This window comes from Pagrus major, chromosome 5 (assembly GCF_040436345.1).
Source record: "Pagrus major chromosome 5, Pma_NU_1.0".
Taxonomy (NCBI): Eukaryota; Metazoa; Chordata; class Actinopteri; order Spariformes; family Sparidae; genus Pagrus; species Pagrus major.
This window is the reverse complement of record NC_133219.1, coordinates 15,849,160-15,873,988: the sequence shown is the minus strand read 5'-3', so window position 1 is coordinate 15,873,988 and position 24,829 is coordinate 15,849,160. Positions and strand designations below refer to the sequence as shown.

The window sequence follows — 24,829 nt, the reverse complement described above, 5'->3', positions numbered from 1 at the left end:
TGAGTTGCACTTAGCGTAAAGAAAATTTACACACTGTATGACAGTGTCACCAACTATCTGTTATTGAAGTTGCAGTGTGTGATGCTTATCCCACGGTATGTTTATATGGCTACATCATTTCATCAAATGGAAATATTTTATGATCAACTGTCAGGTTCTGGTACCTGCAGACTCAAAAGCAGAGAGACAAGGATTTGTGCAAAGCAAAAAGGTCTATTTTAACAATAAAGGGGAATGAAAAAGACGAGGGCAGGCAGGTGAGCAGGAGGAGACGGGTTGCAGGGTTGAGTGGTCGCGCTGGGTTACAGAGACGTACAGTAGTATGCAGCACAGGTGAGCTGGAGAGGACAATGGAGTTGAAGGCTGAGCAGAGAGATGCCAGAAAAAACAAAAACACGACATAAGTCACAAGGAAAGTGCACTGGACTGTTTGACAAATGTTTATTATGAGAAAAACAAACCAAAACATGAGAGGGTACAGAATTGAAATTATTTGGGATGACAGAACACAAAATTCCCACCTCCCAATATATTAATATACACAGCTACTTGCCTATTTACAACACGTGTGAAACAGGACATCTCTGTTAGAAATGTTCAAAACTGCTGAATTCCCGTTGGAAAAAAAGGAAAAAAAACCCAACACCTTCCCAGAAAAGAAATAATCAGAGAAATAGCTATTATAAATTCTGATAGATAATTATCAATAACAATTATCACACCTAATCTGCATTCACACACTGAGATATTATAAATCACTTATACTGTACACTATCAAACTAAAAGACTCGTCTATCTCTCTAATGGAACCAGAACAAAATACACAGGCTCACTGTAGCAAAGGACTCTGGGAGATTGAGTTTAGTGGTTTCCTTACTTTCTGTCCTTTTTCTCACCCTCATTTAATCACATAATTTGGCACATTAGAGCGACTCCGGCTAACCACTTCAATCCCAACAAGCTCCCAGTGCTCAAACGGAATGTCTAAAACAATCGAGACACACAAACTCATTTTCTCTCAACAGACACTCGTAGAAGTGTTCAGATACAGTACAAATAACAAAACACTACGGTAACAACGCAAACACTGAAAGATGCACTCAAACTTAACATAATTGGTCTTTCTTCGCTCTTTCCTGTGAAGGTGATGTTGAGTTGTACTTTTAGTTTAGTTAATAGTAGTTTAGATTTTGAGATATTTGTTCTGAAGGGGGGGAGAATTCAAGATACTCCACACATGTACTGCATATACTTAACTAAGTGACTAATCCTTCTCGGTCTCGAGTGGCTCAGGAGGCTTCCATTCTAACACAGTGGCCCAAAATACAGATGTTGTGTTTTGTCTCCACTTGTCAAATTTGAACTTGGTGTGGCCTGATTGGCTGCTGTAGCATGTCTTATAAAGTATACCAGAATTATTGTAATCATAACTCATAACGTAACATGATAATTACGCAGTTAGCCGCGCAGAAGGCTAGACAGCATGGCCACAGTTTTTGGAATGTAGCCACACCTGGTTTAAACATAACCTCTTGATAAGTATTGTACTTATACAGCAACTGAAGAGGGTAGTTAACTTGCATCTCTTTAAAGGTGGAATATGTAAGATTTTAACATTCAAAAATTTAGTTAAATTATCAACAGAATGTGAAGACATAACTGTTTCGACATTATGACATCAGGCTATATGTTGTGTTGCAGATATACCTACTGAAGTTAGCATGTTAACCAGCTCACCCTGGCTTGTCCTGGTCCAAAGCTCCTGTAGTAGCGGGATAAACTCCAACACTTCCCTGGTGTTCCAGGCTCCCAGTCCAGACCACTAGCTGCGTGGCTAACTGAGCTAACTAGCTAACAGCAGCCATCGTTAGCAACACTTGGTGGTTACTCTATTGATATGCTGCCCTCTATTTGTTTTGTGTACGAATTCTTAAATATTGCACCTTTAAACTAAATTAATCCATGTTTAGCATCATAACATTGAAGTATCAAGCAATCTAGCATCTGTATTTGTGTTACAAGGCAATAGTCTCTTTAGAACTAAACCAAACTTGGTATCTAACTATATAGCAAGGAATCTGTCTGAATGTCTGTCAGTCTGTGCTTTGCATATCTCGAGAACTGTTTATCTGATCTACTTCACACTTGGTGGCTGAATTGCTGAAAACCCAAGGAAGTGCAGTGTCGAGTGTGAAGTTGTTTGGATGTGAAAAATTAAGGATATCATTAAAAGAAAACATTTAGTGGAAGTTGACCTCTTAGATTTGGCAGCCGCACAGACAACAAACTTCGAATGGACGTGAAAATGAGATAATGATGATTAAATCATTGAATAAAACCTTGAAATATTAATGAGGCAAGTTTTTAATATTTATTTTGGGTAAATTACCTAATATATTAATTATCTAACCTAAAAAAGAATTGTTAGATTAATCAATGAAAAATTATGATTAGATGCAGCCCTAGACAATGTCAAGAAAGGGGTGTTGGATATCCCTAATGAGGAGTCAGCTAATTTGAGTTTTAATGCTAGCCTTTTGACAACACTACACAGTCAGTGTCAGTTGTGAAGTAGATTGGATGAACAGTTCTCAAGAAAGCTACAAACAGCAATACCACAGGTCAAGCAATCGAACAGGCACATTTCGAACATTAGTAAGTAACTACAGCACAACAACTTGCTAGCTTCAGTCAGCTAACAGCAAGATTATCATTCACCAGAATCTCTATCATAGTTTGAGTTTCTGCAAAGGCCACGTTTGGGAATTATTTCTATCTTAATTTAAAAAGTTTGTCTTTTGTTTTAACTGTTGTGTTATTCTAGTAACTACTGACTTCAATTTTTTAAATATTAACGCTCTGTGGTTAGCTGGCTAATCTTTGGCGGGAAAAAAAGTAAACCACAGGTAGCTTCATCGAGGCAGGACAGGGCTAATGGAGACAAAGTATACACATCGACACGTCTATTGGCTCCAACATAACACTTAATCTACAGACATTTAGGCTCCAGCACTAACACAGACACAGGAAATAATACCTTGTTTAGATCTTTGAATTACATACTTGGTTGATTACTCTCCCTGCTAGCAGTGTTGGCTTACTTGCCACTGATGCCACTCATGCTAAAAATGTAAGGCACTTTGAATAAAAGCATCCACCAACTGGCAGATGTTAATGGTATAATGTAGCCAAGTCCATTCACACAGATGAGTTACATTTAATATAATAATGTCATTTTTTTTTTTTTAATCACTTATACTTTTTATTTCACTTTGGCAACAAAAAAGGCACAACACATTTTTTTTCTTATTTGGTTTCAATGTGCCTCCAGTCGAGATTCTTTCCTTAATTACCCACAGTTACCCACTGACTGATTCTCAGTCTGTGAACCACACAGGTTTCAACGCAGCCTCTTGGCACCGTGATGTGAACCTCAGCTGAACAACATTCATAACCACAAAAAAGACCAAACAAAAGACAAATACTGTTGAACAAGAAAAATAAAATAGAATAAAAATCTAAAAATAAAAACTACACTACAATTTGACCCTAGCCCGAGCTCCAGTGTGGGTTAATATATGAACATGAATAACTGAGACACACAGACAGTGCTTTACAATAATAATAAAAACCACAGGGACAGGAGAAACTACCAAGACTGAAGAGTCGGTCCAGTTTATGGCATCTTTAAAGGCCAACCTTTGCCACCATTACAACATGAAAAGAAGATATGTCTACAGATCAGAAAAGACGTTTTGATCAAAGGAGCTTTAAAGAAACGGATGAAACTGTGAAATCAGCAATGACAGAAAAATTAAAAAAGCTTAGAAATCCTTATTCACTAATGGCAAGGTTTGGATCTCACAAAAAGTTTCTCCTCTGAGTTGATCAGCCTTCTCCCTTTCCATCTCCATCTTGTCTCTCAGAATAGAGTGCTGCTGTTACCATGAAGCATGCCAACCTTCAGCTCACAAGTCTGCCAGTTTCTTCATTCCCCCAGAGACCTACTCTTGTAACACAATTCCAGTCTTCTCGTGTCCTCTTACAGGAGTCTAGAGATGGACAAACACCCCCGCCAAGGAAAGCCAGGGTGGTACGTCCCGGCAGCCTCAGCTCACTGGTTGACATGGGGCCTCAGGGCTTGGTAAAGTCCCTCAAAGGTGGGCCGGTCGGCTAGGTCGCGACTCCAGCAACGCATCATCAGCTCGAAGAGAGAAGGTGGGCAGAGTGGAGGGCCATAAAGGAAGATCTAGGAGGGAAATACATAAGAGTTTAAGAGATCAGATAGTAAAGAAATAGAGAACCCCCTTAAAATGAAACATGTAGTACTGCCTGACTTGTTATGTATGTTTATGATTTATCACCAATGACAGTTAATATCTGTTTATATGAGTAACTGAAAAGCATGAAGAGGGTTAATTGCCCGATACATCATCCAAAACACAAAAGTTTGGAATAATGTTTAAAAGAAAAGCATACATTTGTGTAGACTACAACTCTTCTTCTGCTTTTCTTTTAGCTGTATATTGGATGTCTAAAACTGATACAACAACAACTGAACAGGTCCCCCTTGTGGAGGACCTGTGCCCTGCTAAATATGAACTGGTTAACACATTTTGTGAGTTTTTCAGCAAGTTACAAACTAGATACATGCAGTGCTACATGTCTAAAAAGTTCAAGTTTGAGCCCACATCCACTTAACATGATTCATCAACATGAATAATTATTTATGCAAACTCTTGCAGGTATATGTCCAAATGTTGGCCCAAAGCAGGCACACCTGGACGGAACAATAATGGCTGACCAGAGAAGAACGACACACAATAATTGCACTAAACTCTGTCCTTTGTGGATGTGTTTGAGTTGTCGCACCTGTCTGCCCTGGTTCCTGAAGAACTCGCCAGTGTTCTCTATGACCTGTTCGTCGGACAGCAGACTGTAGGGCTGCTCCTTACACAGAGTGAAGATCTCCCACAGAGTGACACCAAACGCCCAAACATCACTGGCCGTGGTGAACTTACCCTAGTGAGGAGGCAGGGGTGACACAAGTTAAATTATTACATTTTATGTTAGAGCTTTTCACATTTTAGAATCCACAAGGACCACTGAGAAAAGTAGTTTATAAACAACTTGTACAAGTCATGGAAAGCAATGAAAACTTTTTTCCAGTCTCCACTGATCAGTATTTTTCCTCATCTGCTCTACTGACGTGTGGTGTACCCCAAGATTCAATCCTTGGTCCTCTTCCATTCTATTAGTTGCTTTGCACTGTTATGCAGACGATACCCAGATATACTTTTCCTTCAAATCGACAAGTTAAATTCCTACATTGCAGGACTACCCAATAGCCATCAAGGACTGAATGTGAAATAACTTCTTATAACGTAACATTGACAAAACCCTCATCATAGGCCCTGAGAGCATTTCAGCAACGTATTAGTCCCTTAGCAGCCAAGACTCAAAAAACCTTTTTTGACCAACAGATGAATTTGGAGCGGCACACAAAGGAGGTGCTCAACTTCTATTTCTTCCAGCTCAGAAAAAATAGCCCAAATCAAAGCCATATTATCCTTTCCTTTCTTTAAGACCTGGAATCATGTGTTTGTCTCCTCCCGTCTTGATTATTGTAATTCACTGTTCACCACCCTAAGTTGCTCCTCTGTGTCTCGGGTCCATAATGCAACTGCCGGGCTTCAAACTAACACAAGACATACTGAAGGTCACACATTACACCAGTGTTGGCAAATCTGCATTGGTTACCCAGAGAGGGCAGAATTGATTTTAAACTCCTTTTAATCACCTATAAAGCACTACACAGGCTGGCTCCAATTTATGTTTCCGACCTGCTGTGTCGCTTGTGCATGGTGCCACCACTGAGGTTTACAAAGTTTACTGAGCTTGCAGGTGTGGCTTCAGGTACCTCTTCCTCCATTCTGTCTACACCCTCTATTCTGAAACAACGCAGTCAGTGAGCAGTTTTAAGAGGCTGTTAAAAACTCACCTGTTTTGTGAGCACTTTGCCCACTAATGTGTGTCTGCCTTCTGTGAAGTTTTTATTGTTTTATGTTGTTTTTTTTTACTTCCTCTTTTAACTCAATCCTTAATGTTTGCATTGCACAGCACCTTGTTACTCTGCTTTGGAAAGGCCCTTTATAAATAAAGTTGTTTATTATTATTTATCCAGCCCACTGACTCTTAGGGTTAGGGTTAAATATCAACAAAAGTTGGTGTTGGTGGGTGTTACCATTAGACTAAGTCTTGCACATATCTGTGATAAACTTGTTCAGCTAGGATCTCATTAGAAATGATCTTGTTTATATTAAATCTAGTGACGGCGAGTCCAAAATCTAGGAACTCATCATAGCTTATGACTAACTCCCCCCCCTCCCTCACCAGCAGGATGCTCTCCCAGGCCATCCATCGTATGGGCAGCACTGCCCGGCCCTGGATGCGGTAGTAGTCGCTGCTGTACAGGTTTCGGCTCATCCCAAAGTCGGCGATCTTGATAGTGAGGCGCCGGTCCAGCAGGCAGTTCCTGGTGGCCAGGTCGCGGTGCACGAAGTTCAGAGACGCCAGGTACTTCATCCCCGACGAGATCTGCACTGACATGTGGAGGAGGTCTGATAGACTGGAGAGAGGGAGAAGGCAGGGGAGAGAAGGAGGTGGGGAACAGAGAAAGAGGGAGGTGATAGTGGAGGAGGTGAGAATATTGAGTTCATGTACGTCACCCCCTGCTGTTTGCATCAAAAATTACACTTACTGGTTGGACTGAAAAAGTGTGATTGAACGTGTACAAACAGTGTGTATGGTATACTAACCTGACTGAAGGGATGTTGTTGGCGTGCGTCAGCGTGCTCTCAATCTCCCGCTGTGACAGGAACATGTTCAGGTCTCCGTTCTCCATGTATTCGGTCACCATGCACAGCGGGTCGGACGACACGCACACACACAGCAGCCGGATGATGTTGGGGTCGTTTAGACGAGACATGATCTTTATTTCCTTCAGGAAGTCGTTCCTGATGGATGGACAGATGGAGGGAGAGGAGAGACACATTTTTACTTTTGGCCAGACACATTCAGTTGAGATACTTTCAGCTTTGGACCGTCTTGTTTTTTCTCCCACAGATGGACAAAATAAAATCACATGCAGGTAACGCACATGGCTCATGATCTTACAGTCAGGGGTTTGATTCCTCATCTCCTCACTTTAAGTAATATTTCTTGTATCTTTTTACCAAACTTCATACATACATACACATGGTTGATTGGATGACTGATTACACCTCTAGCAGTGTTTAATGCTGTCAGTTGTGCCAGGGCTGTTCCTGGTCAAGTCGTTAAAGTACAGGTCAGAACTTAACCGCCAGAAAAACTATGTCGCTGCGTCAGACTCTCTTTGCCAGTTTGACAGCAATACATGTTAAAATATTCCACATCTTTTAAGTGAAAATAACTGTGTTCTAGCCACAGTGGCCCAAGCTTCGAATCCACCCTGCGACTCTTTGCTGCATGTCATCCTTCCTACATTATGACTTTTATTTAACTTTTATATGCACATACTGACATACACATCCACATTGCTGTCCAGCTCAGTGGCCAAGAGGTAAGAGCATACAGCTCATGTGTATGCACTGGGCCGCAAGATCAACATTTCAAATCCTGGCTGTTGGTAAGCCAGTGTCTAGAAAAGGGCATTTTAGCATTTACACTGCATTTTCAGCAGGACATGCATTTTCTACTTAAATATATAGCATCCAATGTGTGAAACAATAACTCTGCTCTTTCCCCTGAAGCTTTGTCTTTTCTTCTCTAAAAGTGTAACACATTTTACGATATAAGCAGAGTTTATTTCAGGTGAGGTATAAAACACTACAGTTAAATGTATTGATTAAAACTATGTCTAATCTATTCCGTCAGACAAAACAAACTGCACGAGAAAGTTGTCCCGTCTTTACTCCATTGTGTTCTCTGAATCAAGAACAAACATTCCTCTGTGTCACCTAACCACAGCCTAATATTTTGTCCTAGAGCAAGTTTTTGCTAAGATTTTAGTCACCCCCTGACCTTGAGGCCAAAGTCTCAAATTCTTGCACAGAAATGGCAGGAAATGTATTTATTTTATCGAGCTGGAAGGATGACGTTCCAACCATTTCCACCTGTTTTATGAGACACACATGAGAAATCTGTAAAGAAACTACCTTGCTCATAGATCAGTTTACAAGAAAACACTGTCACACAGATGTGTGTGTACCTGGCTTGGCTGGTAGCGTCGGCCCTCAGCTGTTTTACAGCCACCAGCACAGAACGACCATCTCTGTCAGGGAGAGGTGACCCCTCCCCAAGGAATTCTGGGAGTCCCTCGGCCTCACACAGGTGGACCTGCAGAAGACAAGTTTGTAGAACAAAAACCATGAATGCTAGCAGCCTCACCTTTTCTGAGACAAAAGAGCTACAGACACCATCACCATCTGCAGACGGTAGAGTTTATCGATGATGTCCTGTTATTCCCTTCAAATTAATGAAATCCCAGTCAGAAATGTAGAACTTGACGCACCAGAGCAACATATTTTAGGAAGAATAAGGTACATTTTCAGACATTGATCACAACTTATGAGGAGATTCAGTGCTTCCTCTGTGGCCCCGCCTTCTCCCCACTCACCTCTCCAAACTGCCCCTCCCCCAGCTTCTCCCTGAAGATCAGATGTTGCCGCGGGAACTCGGCAGCGGAGATGTCCTTCCTGGTGAGAGAGTCCACGGTGAGGGCGGGGACGGCGTACATGTTGCTGCCGGTGACGCCCTGCAGCCGCACGATGTCCGTCTCGGCGTAGTGCGGTGCGTTGCTATGGAAACACTGGTGCGGAGTGCACTGGGTGACGTCAGGCTCAGCGTAGCCTCCTCCGCATGCTGTCGGATAGAGAGGGAAGAGGTATTTGCTTATTTAGTTTTCTTGTACTACTTCTCTGTGATATCTGTCTGAGAATGATGATATTATTTTAACAGCTTTTACGGAGCAGAAAACATTTTTAAGCCGAGATTATCCCTTGGTGCAACGTTTTTAATCTTTCTATCAATATATCTTGCGACCAAAAGACAGTTTTCCTATCTTGGTTTGAAAATTTCAACAAAATTATCACCTTACGCTTAGAAAAGGCTGCTTCCTGAGAAAACTGCCACATCATCTGTGTGTGAACCTAAATCTTGAGCCTGTGGGTCAAAATAACATGTAATCCAGGTAATGTGCGCCTCTTTTCATTATCATGTAGGACAAATGAAGTCCCTGATGTGTTAAGTTGCATCTAAAGAGACAACTGCTGTATCTGATAGATGTTTAAATGTCTGAAGTCACACCTTTCAGCTCTTACCACGCAGCCAGCCTGACGTCATGTGACAGGAAGTCAGCAGGAGGAGGTCATAGAGAGGATTACCGAGGAGGAGAGCTGGAGGAAGAGGAGGAGGAAACGTGGACAGAGACAGAGAGGGCTGGGAGGTGAAAGAGAGAAAAACTGCAGAATGAATGAGCATGCACATTCAGTGTTTACAGCTTCATCAAGCAAATATGGAAGACAAAAAAAGCGAGTAAGGGAAAGAAAGATGGATAGACTGTGCAGTGTGTTCTGAAGGAAATAAAAGAAGTTAAATGCAGAGAAACATTCAGAAGATGTTAGGGACGGACACAGTGGTGAAGGTGCCTGTTGCAGACATGCCAGCAGGGGGCAGACTGCAGCAGTTTTATGTATTTTACCGGAGGCCTTGGCTCTTTATGGCAGCTCTAGACTATCATGTCTGAACATGACATCAGGGAGGATCTGGAGCATTTCTAAGCCATCTGATTTAGGTTTACTCCATTCAAGTTTCCTTAGATGAGATAGATCTAACGTCCACAGATGTTCAATAACTTGTCGTAAACATGATGACGTGTCTGTAAGAAGGGAGTTTTTAAGGGAAATTCTACTCTGTGTCAACCTTATTCTCCTATTTCCTTTTCTTCTATGACTACTTTTAAGTACTGAAGGTTAAAAAAAGAGTTCCAGTATGTTTACCTGAAGCCTCGGCACTCTGCGACAGCTCTGGCAGCTTGTTCCTCAGCACCGCCGGGTTCTGGTACTGTGGGTCCAACAGGAAAACTCTCTCATAGTGAGGGTTAGTGTTGGCCGGGCCTAAGGAAAACACGGAGTAATCAAGCAACATAAGGACATCCAGTAATCATCTAATTATACTGTCAGTTATCCTTAATTGATTCATTTTCATGGGGAAAGCCATGTTTATGTATGAATACGATCTGTGTTTAGCCTTTTCTAGCCTTCTACTTGGACGTGAAGTAAGTGTCGATGGACTATCTGTTGCGGTCTACCTGTAGGTGCATGGCCAGAGCGGGGGGGCACAGGAGGGGTCTGGAGGATGATGGTGTCACTACAGGACGACAGCCGAACTGTCACCTCCTCATCAAGGATCCGACGTGGAGCCTGGAGGAGGAGAGAGGGAGAGGAAAACATTTCAAATTAGTTTTAGAGAATATTGATGTTAATAAACTGTTTGTCCTTCTATTCTAGTCTTCCTGGGACAACAAGGATCCACTGTTTATGTGTCATGAAGCTTTTTGATTTGTTGTCAGCTCAAAGAAAGATCTGTTTCAGGATGTTCATGGAGTAATTGATGAACATGGAGGGGAAATAGTTTCTAAGAAGGGATGCTAATTTTAGAGTGTTTTTAAACAGTTCTCTCTCCATTTTGTATTCATCTGACACATTTGTTTTCTGCTGTGTAATAAACAACAAAGATGTAGACTTTTTTTTTTTTTCCCCCGCAAAAATAAAATAAATGGCTACTTCTTATTCTCTTTCTCTTATTCTCTCTTTGGTTTGTAATCAGGCCTGACTGGTTTGCATTGAACAGCTGTGCAAATCTGCTTCTTTGTGACGCTTAAAGATAATCCAAACAGTTTGGAGCTGTTATGCTTTGAAGCCCTTACTCTATGTCTTAGTATTATATGATAAACGTTTCTTTAACACATTATATAGCTGAAGTATTTGCTGTTTGGAGAAAAATGAGACAGTGCTGGGGAAAATTGGAGCAGTTTTATATTTTCTTCCCATTCATCCCAGTGTCCCCAGATTGGATCTGTATATTCTGATACTACCTGTAGGTGTCAGCAAACTGAGAAATCTTTGAATCCTACACATACAATAAGGTCTTTAGCCGGTTATCAGTTGACACATATGGAGTATGTGTGTATAAATAAAAGAATAAAAAAATGTTGATGAAAAGACAAAACACAAAATATGAAAACAAATATTTAATATATATTTATTTAAGTGTATTCTAATATATTTATTGAATATGAATTATTGTAATTTCTGTAAATATATTTTAAAATATGTATTTATTTCTAATATAATGTGATGTATTTCTTTTCATCCCTTTGTCCTTATTCTTTTCCTATTGATTTCACTTTTTCTATTGGTTTTGCAACATATTCATTGTGTCTTGAACACTCCTGGGGGCAGAAATGTACACTAACAAAATATAAAACATTAATGAACAAAAAATAAATAAAATAAAATAAAAATCGGTCTCTTTATCTATAGTTTATCTGCTCACCTTCTCCAGCACCTTGCAGACGTACTGGCACCAGAGGATGAGGAAGATGATGATGACCAACAGCAGGATGATGGTCACCAGGCAGCCAATCAGAATGGGCGTGTTCCCGTCATCTGGCGGGTCACTGGTTGATGGATTGGCTGCCGGGGGGGGGGGGGGACGGGAAAGAGGTTAGAGATGTACACTTAGTTATGAGTGTGATGGTTGACTGATGTCAAATTGATACACAGAACAACTTTTAGTTATTTAAATTTTAGTAATTATTTCATTTGAAATTGAAAAGGTAAGGTCAAAGGTCATACCTGTCTTTGGTGTGGTTGGCATGGTGCTCTCCTCGGTGACTGGAGGGGAGGTCGACCCCAAGGTAATCGGGGTCGGGAATACGGTGTCCTCTGTGGCACACATAAAGGGAAGTTATTTTATTTCTCTGTTGGGTGAAACTCGTGTGTGTGTTTGTGTGTGTGTGTTTTTGTTACCTGACTGAAAGGAGATCTCGCTGAACATCATCCAGACGTCTGCAAAGTAAAAGCGACAGCGGATGGATTTGGCCGTGCGGCGATTGAGCGGCACGGTGACGTAGCGGGCGCTCGGGTTTCTGTCGTCCAGCACCGTCTTGAAGGCCACAGGCTCCACCTCCCAGCCGGCAATGAGGCGGGGCTTAAACCAACAGGAGACGGAGGAGAAGATCTTCACACCGCGGGAGAACATGTTGTTACTGTGAACCTGGACGTAGGGACAGAGGAGACATTTTTTTTTAAGATTCAAACGGGATAACAAAATATAATGTCATATTTGTTTATCAAAATAATATAAAACTGAAGGCTTGCTTTTGTTTAAAGCAGAGATGCAAACCTTCATGGAGGTAAAGTTTCTCCGCCTGTCAAACACAAACTCCATCTCCACGTATCCCTGAGTTCCCAGCGAGTCGTTCCTCCAGCCCAGGTAGTCGTAGCCCGGCCACACGTGGTACTGACGTGTCAGCAGGAAGTCGTCCAGGCCGATCACGCCGTCCGTCAGCTGACCCATCCCCCCGAACAGCTTCCTATTGGACGAGACAGCTGTCAGTCACAGAGAGCAGGGAAAAGGCAAAAAACACTGATGTGTGATGAGTGTGCGCGACTCGCCTTCTCTCGTGTGCTCCGTCATACGTGGAGTCATTGAGGCTGGCGATGGGATAACCAGGCGGCATCATGAGCTGACCCTCCGGAGTGCTGTAGGAGATCAGACCGTCTGCAGGGGGGAAAGGACGAGTTAAAAAAAGTGTATGCCAGGTTTTATTGTCCCACAGCAAGCTTCTGCTCACATTCAGTTTCTTACTGAGAGGCGCTTAGATGAACTTGTTAACTGACTGGAGAAGAAGGATCATTACTGCCACCATATTAAAGGCCCAAACACACCAGAATTTATAAGCACATTTTCAAAGTGAGACTGAATTAATCTCAACTGCAACTCACACCCTTACCAGTAAATTGGGCCGCTGGTGGAACAAAGAAAAGCATTCATCCTCTGGGGAACAGGTAGGTGTCATGGATTTTCACTAATGCTGTATCTTGATATGATGTTGAACAGAAGGACTGACTAGCTCCACTGTCATTTAATGGCTGCATTCATGTAGAGCTTCTATCTAAGCAACAATCTGCCTCTTGTTCAGGAAGAACTGGGGATCGAAGCACCAACCCTGTGATGGGAGCATCAACATCTGCACCTGTCATCCAAAGATCACATAACTCCTTTTACGTGACAATATTTAGATTAAACTTCTGTTGTGCTTGCCTGATGCCTTCTTTGTAGTTAAACTGTGTGATAAAATCAAACGGTGAAAGCTTTTGGCATAACATTCGTTGCTGTGATTTATTTTTATTGCGCAACAGATTAAAAATGGTTCCCTGCAAGATTATTTGTTGACATTTTAGAATGAGGAGCTTTCCTAGGAGTTTATTCCTCTCTCTGGAGGAGTAAACATTTCTGAGAAACGATAAAAGTCCAAATCCACCGAATCAACAACCTCTAATGTCAGCAGAGTTAAAGAACACACACATTTACAGTGTGGCTTTGTGTTTGTGTCTTACCCTCCCACGGACAGCCGTACAGCTCCACTCTCATGCAGACGGTGGTCGACACTCTGGTGATGGGGATCAGCCGGATGTAGCGGGTGATGATTGGAGGGTGGAGGTCGTTGATGACTGAGGCGTAGGCGTTCTTGTTTCCCTCCATAACCTGGATACAAATATGTCATGAGGAACAGCAAGACAATCAATTTCCCTGAAGGGGAAAACAGTTTTCTACAGCGTGTTCCTCAGAAACAGAAACATGCATCCGGTACGTACGAGTGTGTGATACAGAACAATTTGTTAACATGGACAGTAAACTGGAGCAGCAGAGTAATATGGACTGAACTGTGTTACTGTGAACCAGTTACAGTTTGTATCAGAAATTTAACCCCAATCCATGAACAGTGCACAGAGTTTACATGGTGTCAGTGGTGGACGAAGTACTTTTATTTAAAAGGTGACAAAAATGATTCTAGAGTCTCAGTCCCAGTTCGTCAAATACTGATGCCTTGGGTTGGTAAGTTGGACTGTCCACCAACCCAAAGCATCAGTATTTGACCTGAGAATAACCTTTTGATTCCACCGGGCACGTCTCTGTTACATGGCATTACCAACGCTGTTCCGTCCTCCACTCCACTTCATATCCCACGGGAGGCGTTTCAGAAGCGGAGCGTCGTGCCTGCCTCATGTTGTTGACTTGCTCAGATTGTGTTAATTTCATCATTTCTCCCTGATTTTTGCGCTTCTACCGTGGTTGAGTAGACTACGTAGTTAAACCATGTCATTATTTGTCTGTTTTAAGTGTGTTTATTGTTAATATTTTACGGCTTTGCTGTGCTGTAGATCCCGAGTCAGCACGCAGTATTTTATTATTATTATTATTATTATTATTATTATTATTATTATTATTTATTATTTAGAGCTGCTTCTGGGCCACTGAAACGTGCCGTGGCGCAGCCGGTGGAAACAAGAGCATTGTCTAGAATGGCAGCGTACAATGGCGTAACACAGTCGAGACGATCGCGGTGGAATCTGGGGATAAGACTCAACAATCAATTATCTCACAAACTTCACCTTTAAGTAAATGCACTAATACCAAGGTGTAGAAATACAAGTAAGTTACAAGTAAAAATCCTGCATTCAAAACGGTACATACTGTATTAACATCAAAATATGCTTAAAGCACCAAAAGTGAAAGTAATCATTATGCAGGAAGACTGATTCCAAAATAAAAAAATTATACAGCACAGTATAAATGTGTAAAAATGATGACGCATTGATATGTGCATGACTTTACTTTTGCAGCTAGTAGAGTTGATGCTAATTCACAGGTAACACGTTATAATAACTATCATTTATAATAATAATGAATAATAATTATAATAACTGGTAACATTTATATGTAATTAAACTTTAGTTAATAGTTATTTCACTGTTGACAAACAATGAAATGCTTTATAAACCATTTACTAAGCAATTGTTTATTGTAAAGTTGCAACTAACCCTAATTAACAGAAATGAATCAACTGAGCTAAACTTAGCCAATAATGTCTTCAGTTTCTGCATCAAAACCTGACCTGAATCCAATGTTTGTTTTATCTTTCTTACCTATTAAATGATCATTGATGTATGTATTTATTATTTCATCTGTTGTGTCTGCTACGTGGCAGAATAATAATCATTTAACTGTACTACAGTATTTGACACAAAATCAAAATACATCACTGTTCATTGACTTCATCATCTCAACTGCCTTCATTGTTCGCTAGTTTTGTTGGGCTTCCAGCTGCAGGAATCAATCTGTCCTCAGTGGATGTTTTCTGGAGTATCTTAAAATAAAAGAAGTATCTTGAGAAATCTTGTTTGTTTCTGCCTCAGACAAAAACACGACCTGGTGTTTAAACTATGTCTGAATGGTGTTGCTTACCTCGAAGGCCAACAGGAAGCTGGTGTGTAAATGTCATTTCCTGTGATTTTAGCGTGAATGACCAGAAGCAGCTCACAGTGATTTTCTTTTCTTTTCCTCCCTCTTTCTCCTTCTATCACTCCGTCACATGTTTCCGCTCCAGATTTTCCTCTATTCTGCTGCTCAGACTGTCTTCCTGTCTCAAATTTTCCCTCAATTTCCCATCTCGCAGACCAAGGCTTGACCCTACAGTTCTTTGTCTCCCCTCTGCAGTGAAATATTTGGGTCACTCACCGTGTTTCCCAGCCGGTTCCTCCAGGACTTCCACAGCAGGCCGTCCCTGCTGTAGTTGAGGCGGTAAGCTCGGGCAAACTCGTTCCCAGAGTTCCTGGCGTATCGCCCCTGAGTCCCGACTACCGTGAGGAAGGTCAGCCTGCCCAGATCCACCTGAATGACACATCAACGATGTCTATTATTTTTTGTTTTTTATTGTGCATATTGCCCCTTTAAACATTAAAATGAAGTTTACTTTGTGAAGACAGACTTTTTGTGTTTGTACCTCTGTTTAAAAAATCCCCAAATAATAACATTATCTCCTAAAAAAAACCCCATTGTGATGGCACAATGTAACGGCTATAGAATGATGCCATCTGTGTTTGGATTGGTTCCCTATAAACTTCACTTTCACGATGCGATTTTGTGAAATCTCCCAGAAATATGAAGGCTGACTGGCGATCCAGTCAGGATGGCAGCCTGGTACCACTTCTATCTGCTTTCACGTCTCCATTACAGACTAAATAAATGAATGAACTCACATTTTGTCCTGTGTTGTTGGTAGTTGCTACTCTGAGGAAAAGGGAAAGCGATCTGACCTCTTTGTGACATCGGCGCCATCAATTATACTACAAAGAAAGGCTAGTGGGGCGGAAGTTGTCTGTTTCCACATCAGACATCCGATAGAGATGACCGATCGTCTCATATGTCATTGAAAACATTTTGCTGAATGGGATCATGGTTTAATACACAGCTAAAATTCTCCTGCTAATGCATCACAAGTCCGTACAATTAGTTTTCAATTTTTTGAGACATAAGACACTGATATGCTAAAAAGTCTTTAAAGAGTGGGCAATTTTTTTCCTGTTTTCTGCCATGTTTATGTTTCCAATTTGTCATGTTTTCAGCTGATACTGTATTTCTGAACAGTTCTGTGTGCTTGTCTTGCCAAAAGCTGCACAGCAAATCATTTAAAAACATGGATTCATGAAATATTGCACTCAGTAGTCCATATTTTTTAAGTGTTTTGGATTTAATTCTGATTCTGAACCCTGGTAAAACAATGATTCATCTCACAAAAGCTACATTTACCTTTTGACTTATTATTGATGTGTATCACTCGTCTGTCTCACTGAACAGATGGTCTTCTGTCTCTACAAATGTTTAAATCGACATTTACTACCTTTATTACCTAGTGACGCACAAACTTCACAGGTAGCAGCACATATCACATAAAATGTGTCTATATCTGTGAACATTTTACGTGTATGAAGTTCACTGATGACCGAAAACTGATCCATCACCAGCAAAATCACACTTCTTGCACTATTGAACTCCCACGATTAGAATTTAAGTATATCTATAAAAGCTTAAATTGAACTCTAGCAATTCACCTTCCTGAACACCACTGTGAACTCGAACTTACCCCCTGATTTTAGTGCTTAGTCAAATACGACTGGACTTGCTGTAGATTTTTGAGGACGTCTTGTGTTCTAGATATCCTCACAGGCACTGAATCTGTGTCACTGTAATATGGCATGACGTGACATTGAAAACACTTAGCAGACACAAACCTGTAGGTACTGACTGTCTGAAGGCTCCAGCTGTCCCTCAGGACACCAGGCGCCATCTCCTTCCTCACGATTCAACCTGCAAGCACACACACACACGCACACACGCAGAATTCAGAGTGTCTGCTGACCCTGGAAATGTTGATCACAAGCTCATACATACATTTTATGTCGTAACTTCATGCTGAAGCATCTTTAACAAATCAGCTCAGAAATCAGCTTTTATTTTTTGTTATTTCATTTTTTTCTTTCTTACATGTTTTTAAATGCAAAAAACATGAAAGAAAGACAATTAAAAAAAAAATCAGTTATTTAGATCCTATTAATCGATCACACACACTGACCTGGCGTACTGTGGTCCAGTCGTCTCGTACCAGTGGCTGGATGCTGTGATGTCATCGTCTTTAATCCGTCCATCCTCCATGCCCAAGGCATAGCGACAGTGTGCTGAAAACACACACACAGAACACCAATCTCAGTGTGTGTGTGTGTGTTTGTTCCACTTAAAACTTTGTGGGCACCAATGTTATTCATACTATGACAATGAAGACATTCATCATGTACTCACTTATTCAAATGTCTGTTTGAGGGTTCAGAGTTTATTTATAAGGTTACACACATCTAAGGGCTAAGGGCCAGATAATGTATTACGTCAATGTGGGTCCTTACAAGTACAGCATTACAAATAGGTGCGTGCAGCCCAGTTGCCAGGGTAAAATGTGGTGAGGACACAAGGGGTCGACCGATATGGCTTTTTCAGGGCTGATACCGAAAGTACAATTTACTCAAGTACCGTTCTGAAATACAATTTTGAGGTACTTTACTTGAGTATTTCCTTTTCCAGCTACTTTATCCTTCTCAACTACATTTATTTGATACATTTAGATACTACTTACTTTGCAGATTGGAAAATGCTGAGTATTGGCCCCGATAAGGAAACCTTGAGAAAATTTCCAGCTGTGTTTTTGGTGACAGCTACTTTAAGCCAAAACACGATCTTTTCCTAACCCTCACCAAGTGTTTTTTATACCAAGACCTAACTAGAGCATAAGGACGGCGTCACAACACAAAATTTAAAGAAAACGGATCCTGAAATGTAAAGTTGCAACATATCCATGGTTTGCAGAAACGTACTGTACATTTCCAACATTTATTCTGGTGATAGGGTTGGTGTGTGTGTCCGTACCAGGGTCGATCTGTCCAACGGCTGCTGTGGCTTGAAGGATCAGCAGCAGGAAGAGGTGCATGATGGTCCAGCGATCACACCAACACACACGCTACATCTCTGAGAGAGAGAGGATAGAGAGAGATAAAAGAGAGGATGCGAGGACAGCTGAGTGAATTATAATTTATGAGCTTGTTTGTGGCTGTTGATTGTTGTTCTACCAGCTCTGAACATAGTAACAGCAACTACCAACAAAGCTGTTGAGAAAGTGATTCACTCTCTGTGATCATGATCCAGACAGAGCAGATGGGAGGATGTTGTCTCATAATGTATGAAGTATGAAGTTTCATTAATTTAGATGTTAGAACACAAAATATGATTCCATGGAGAGAAAATAAATAAATATGCTGACAGAAATGTATCGCTTAATGTACAAAAACAATCAAGCTGAATAATAAACATCAGACACTTTAGACTGAATTACGTCACGGCCACTTAACAAAGGAAAACAAGCTGCGTTCAAGTCATTATCAGATTTTCACTGTTTGTTTCAGTCACTTTAATGGTTCATACTGATTACTTGGTGACACATCTTCAAGGTTGCCTATAGTTTATAATTGATCTCTAACAGCGATCAGGCACAAGTCATTTTGCTTAATATATACTGAATGATCACCGGCCCTCGTCGTCATCAGCTTATGATCAATTGCATCTTCTGGAATTTTTGTGTAACCGAGTTTTGTTTTGTTTTTTGTTTAACCCTTTCACCCCTTACTTTTTTTCTACTACTTCCTGTAAAGTCCCTCTCAAATGTCTCTATCAGCTTCAAATATGGATTTATTGCACTTTCTTTTATAGATTATATACACATGTAGACTTCAGGTGCACCTTGAGAAAAATGTCACAAAATACATGAAACTGAAACTGTGCCGGTGTCAAATATGAGAGCTCATTACAGAACAGTAACTATGAGCTCACAACAGCCTCATAACTGATAAAAAACACAGGTGAATTGATCAAGTAAAACTTTTACTCAAATGAGAGTGAACAGTCAATAATCATAACCCACAAATAAGAAGAATCTTTATTTATGTCACATATCATGTGGCAACTCCAGATCTTAGCCAGAGAATCAACCTAATGTACTTGTTTTGATGGTGGGGGTAACCCACATCAGCACAGACATATGCACGAACACACAAACTCCACACAGAAAGACCTTAAACCCAGGAGCTGCTTGCTGTGAGACGACAGTGCTAACCACTGCACCACCATTCAGGTAACTGCATCTCATTTCCCGTTCGGGAGACTGGGACACAACTAGGGATATTGACAAAGAGGAATTCCTACATCCTCCGAAAAGCGACAAGTATTTAAGCTTCTTCTGGACATGTTCATGTTGGTATGTTCATTTTTTACTTTATTTTACTGTATTTTATTCTTACTGTATTTATTACTCATCTATTTTTGTGACTGAAGGTTTTAGTATGTGTGCAGGGCAAGCTGTTCAAATAAATTGCCCCTGGAGGGATTAATATAGTTGTCTGAATCTGAATCTAACCTGTAGTCTGTACACCCCTGAGAAAGATGCGGTGAGCAAAGATGGATGACTTAATATTCAGCAGCTGTAATAAATGAGTTGTGTTAAAACTTGGCTTTTCCCTCCTCTCAAAATCTGTCCATCCTGTGGAGCTTTGATCCCTTTGACAGACCAACTGGTTTGTGTCCAAGCCTCACTTCACCAATGTCCAGGATGCAAACTTTGAAACTGGACACATTCAAAGACATTTCACTGATCATCTCATAACAAGCCCGACCTACAAGGACAGAGATAACTGCACACCCCACTGTACAAAATCCTTAAGAATTCCAACATTTGTTCATGTTTCTGTATAAATGTCACTGTTTGACACAAGTACGGCGGGATGGATGAAAAAGGATTAGTCTGAATGACTCCAAACTTCATTTACAATAGGACTGAATGTGTGTGTGTGTGTGTGTGTGTGTGTGTGTGTGAGTGATTTCACAATGTTACTGTTGGAGCGAAGCAGTTTATAAATACTGGACACACTCAGCAGCCCACTCAAGGATGTTACGCAACACTGAAAAACATGCGCGCGCACACACAAACACACGCACACACACACACACACACACACACATATGCACACACACAATAGAGAAGTCACTTCTCTCAATCAAAGTATTTAACAGATATAAACTTTGTATTCAAAAGTCTGTCCTCTTTTGCATAGTTTCATTCTCTCTAGAGTTCGTCTGCTGTCGAGTGTCAGTTTCAAAATGACGGACATCGGCCCACTGGAGGAAACAGCTGGTCGGGAGGAAAAGAGAGAGAAGGAGAACATGGGAGAAGGAGTAACAGAAAGAGAAGACCCTGACGCAGACTGCAGAGGGACAGCAGGGCGAGGCTGAGGACGGACACTGAGGAGCATATGAGAGCAAACACAAAGAGAGGAGGAGGAGGGAGATAACGTTAAGGAGGGAGAGGAAGGAGAGGGAGGAAAGGTGGCCGGGAGAACAATAAACGGAAGGGTAAAGCAGAGTGAGACATACAGAGCTGAAAGAGTGACTCGACACCAGCTGAAAAGCAGAGTAGTGCTGCTTTCTCTGCTCTGGTTTTACCTCTGACAATGTGGTTTGTCGCAGCCATAAATGTGCGCTGGTGCACGTGTGACCACACCCAACAGTGATGTCACCAGGTCCTGGAGTACACCTGTACATCACTGTGGGGAGGGCGAAGTCTAACAGCTGGCGGAAGATCTCATCTGAAATCAAGTTCACATTTGTAAAATGCACTGTGTAGTTTTGGAGAGGAAATTCAAACTTCAAATATTTATTTTTTCCGTAACTGAATAATCAAGTTGTTCACAGAGGAAAATAAGGTCCCAAGAACACTGTTTGAAGCTAGAAAGGTGGCAGGGTCCGCCAATCATAAACAAAGCAAAACAGTAACAGATTGATTTGAAAAGTCTGAAGCATGTGCAAAAGATTGACCACTTATGGGGGTGTAAAAAACTGTCTTTTCAATTCAGTTCGGAATCTAAGGACTTCCTGAGACTTGGATTATGCTGGACAAGCTGTATGGAGCCATTTTATTTTAATTAAGTCTCCATCTGCTTCAGTTGTTTAGGAGAATGCTGCAACACTGTTTTGCTTTGAAGCTCCAGACATGTTTCTGTGGACTACAAAACTTTCCTTGACTTCCCATGGGTATGGATGTGAGAAAATGATGACTGACTTTTCATTTTTGGGTGAACTTATCCTTTAAAGTAACCGGTGACTAAAGCTACCAAAAAAAATGTAGTCGAGTGGAAAAATAACGTACCATGACATGCTCCTTAATATCTCAAAGTTGTATTTAGGTACAGTGAGAAATATACCTACTTCCCACTGGGGAAAGACTACCACCGGGATCAGACAACACAATATTTCGTCTTTTGACAATTTTGTCTTTTTTTCACTGTGTGTCCTTCAAAGTGTCATAAACTCTTTCAGTGACACTAGCAAGAAACACGGCAGACTACACAATGGATCCTGGCCACTTAGATATCAATTTCCTTTTCATAATTAAAGAGATTTACAGAGGTGAACAGTGCAAGGGACTTCACTGTTCCACCTGACAGCACCAAAACATCATTCATCTTTCTCTTCTCCTTGTTTACAGCTCAAGGGTGCTCCGGGCTTGGCAAAGAAACTCTGACAAGTCAGTGACGCACTATGCTGACGTGCTCAATAATGATTTTAATTCCCTTCACTCCACGTCCGTCAGGGAGCCTGATCATCTCGTTATACGATCAACATATGAAAGATTAAGCTCAGAAAGACCCCAAGCAGAGGTGCACAAACATCAGCAGCAGTCGAGCACAGGGCTGAAATCATTTTCTGGAGTGAGATTAGTTTGGGTCCTGCTTGACTTTGAACAGAGCGCGGAGTTAAAGATGGGACAGATCACTGAGTCACAGTAGCCTAACCTCCATTTGGGAACAAATCAATCTGATCGGACAGTTCACTGTGACAGAACGGTACAGAAGCAGAGAAAACAAGCTGCAGCAGCTCTCTGATTACAACACATTATTCACATTGTTCCCATAGAGTCTGTTCCACAAGGATCCTCGCAGCTGGGAGCAGGCTGAGCACAGAGCCGTACAGACTCAGTGAAAACCTGCCAGTTCAGAATAAAACAATTCAGTTTGAAACAATCTTTCTTTTCTGACGTAGATCTCTTCAGGAAGTGAATTCATTCAGTTCAGGCGAGCTGCACCAGAACGCAGCGGTTCACTTTTTTATTCTCTGGCAAAGACTGGGAGACAGAGAGAGAGAGAGAGGGAGAGAGAGAGAGAGAGAGAGAGCTTTATGTAATGTGTTGGCTGCAGCTCAGATTCCTGCACTGTTGCTCATCTCTACAGCAAAATCACATGACCGGAGAGAGAGAGACAGAGGGAAAAAAACATGGAGAGGGAGACGAACACAGTAAAAGCAATCAAGAGAGAAAGAATGAGAGAGAAAGAAAGATAGAGACAGAAAATCCAGAGAGACATTTTAACCGTTCCGGTTTAAGAGCACAGGAACAACACGAAGAAACACAAAAAACTATTCAACTTCATTACAAACTGTTTCCTATTGGAGTATTTTTTCCCTTAAAAAGACATGAAAACACAGTTTCGGGGCATTACTTAATAATACCTCAATGGCAAAATATGTATGACACTTTGAGCTCCTCTCTAAGGGTTGTAATATACATGCTTTCCACTATACTTTGCTGTATTACTATATGTCTGCATGGTGGCACCCTCATGTATCCTGCATTTTTGCACAGCATTGAATGTATGCATCCTCAGTCCCTATGCAGTGTATACTATATAATCAATCAGGTACGTCACAGGCATCAACACGACCCAATTCCATTTTCTTCTGTTTTACGTATGTAGATACGCTGAACGCTGCCATTACAGTGCTGAACAACACAGCATCTGTCGCATGTAGCCATTAAAAATCAGACGAACTGTGAAATGAAGTGTAACCTTGGTTCTGTGAACCAACGTCAGCTCTGGACACAATTATAAAACAGCTGAAGTTGAAATGAACAAGACACAAGCAAAAGGAAGCATGACCTCCTGATTATTGCAGAATTTTCGCTGCCTTGGTATTTCTTCGCCTTTGTCTTCTCCTTCTTTATCTCCTTCTCCCTTCCTCCCTCCTCATCTCCTCCCCTCTGTCCTCCTTTTCCTCTCATTCTGTCCCTCCTCCCTCCTTTATCTCCTCCTCCTGCAGTCAGAACAAACTGGGGCCAAAAGCCTCAACATTCCTAACATTCAACGCAACCCAGAGCTCTCTCTCTCTCTCGCTCTCTCTCTCTCTCTGTGTCTATGTCTCTTGCTCACACAAACACACAGGAATCCACATGCCTTTCTCCAAGTCTCTCTCTCTCTCTCTCTCTTACTGTTACACACAGGAATCTGCATGTCTCTCTCTCTCTCTCTCTCTCTCTCTCTCCTTGCTCTGGTTGAGGGGTGAATGAGACCGAGTTCACTGAGAACAAAACAGAACAGCAGAGGACACAATAGAGTGTAGAGTACAAATATACGTCTTTTTGTTTTACTGAATATCATTTCAAATTCTATAATAGATCACAGTTTTTACAAAGATAAAAATGTGTCAGGCTGGATTTTGGAAAAATTTGGTGAAATCTGGCAGGTATCGGCCAATAAAAATACATCAAGCGCACATTCCAGGTAGATAACAACATGAACGCTGTGGATCTATGGTTGAGTTAAAATGATATGGACCAGGTTAACTTTCCAAAGATTATACAAAGCTGTGCAGTGTTTAGGCAGATCATACAGTTATCTGGTGTCAAAAAAGTGTAAATGCAACATCGAATATCAGAGACATATTTCATTTCCTCAACATGCTCAGGATGTCCAGTGCCATCTAATTTTAAAGCTGGCTTACCATCCAAAATCATAAGAAATATGAGTTAGCAGCAAATAAAAAAAAAGAAATCTTAATATCGCTACGCTGTTACACTTACACAGGTCCAGAGATTTATCTAAAAATGCAAAGATGTCATAACAAAGCTCTCTGGACACGTTTTTTTCGATGCTGTGCATTGCGAAAGAGGAACAGACAACGGCAGTCAGAGAAGAGCTGTCTAGGGAAAACTCGGATGCCAGCGTCTCGGATGCTCCTCCAGCCTCCAGTGCCTCCAAGTGCTTGCATGGGGGATATGTTGGGTATCTGTAAT

The 24,829-nt window shown here is 41.3% G+C and overlaps 1 protein-coding gene across 1 annotated transcript in view; it reads right to left on the bottom strand.

The window, feature by feature from the left end:
* Positions 1-427: 427 nt before the first annotated feature.
* ddr2l (discoidin domain receptor family, member 2, like) overlaps positions 428-24,829 on the bottom strand; it is a 32,347-nt gene continuing 7,945 nt past the window's right edge. The window contains exons 2-20 of the mRNA XM_073466411.1: positions 18,586-18,684; positions 17,744-17,846; positions 17,403-17,478; positions 15,850-16,002; positions 13,668-13,815; positions 12,719-12,828; positions 12,451-12,636; positions 12,075-12,321; positions 11,901-11,990; positions 11,599-11,738; positions 10,352-10,463; positions 10,041-10,157; positions 9,363-9,437; positions 8,660-8,904; positions 8,252-8,379; positions 6,819-7,016; positions 6,394-6,628; positions 4,873-5,022; positions 428-4,249 (exon numbers count right to left, since the gene is read on the bottom strand). Coding sequence (XP_073322512.1) covers positions 4,115-4,249; positions 4,873-5,022; positions 6,394-6,628; positions 6,819-7,016; positions 8,252-8,379; positions 8,660-8,904; positions 9,363-9,437; positions 10,041-10,157; positions 10,352-10,463; positions 11,599-11,738; positions 11,901-11,990; positions 12,075-12,321; positions 12,451-12,636; positions 12,719-12,828; positions 13,668-13,815; positions 15,850-16,002; positions 17,403-17,478; positions 17,744-17,846; positions 18,586-18,646 — 2,709 coding nt within the window. The 5' untranslated portion in view covers positions 18,647-18,684 and the 3' untranslated portion in view covers positions 428-4,114. The remainder of the gene's footprint in view (positions 4,250-4,872; positions 5,023-6,393; positions 6,629-6,818; positions 7,017-8,251; positions 8,380-8,659; positions 8,905-9,362; positions 9,438-10,040; positions 10,158-10,351; positions 10,464-11,598; positions 11,739-11,900; positions 11,991-12,074; positions 12,322-12,450; positions 12,637-12,718; positions 12,829-13,667; positions 13,816-15,849; positions 16,003-17,402; positions 17,479-17,743; positions 17,847-18,585; positions 18,685-24,829) is intronic.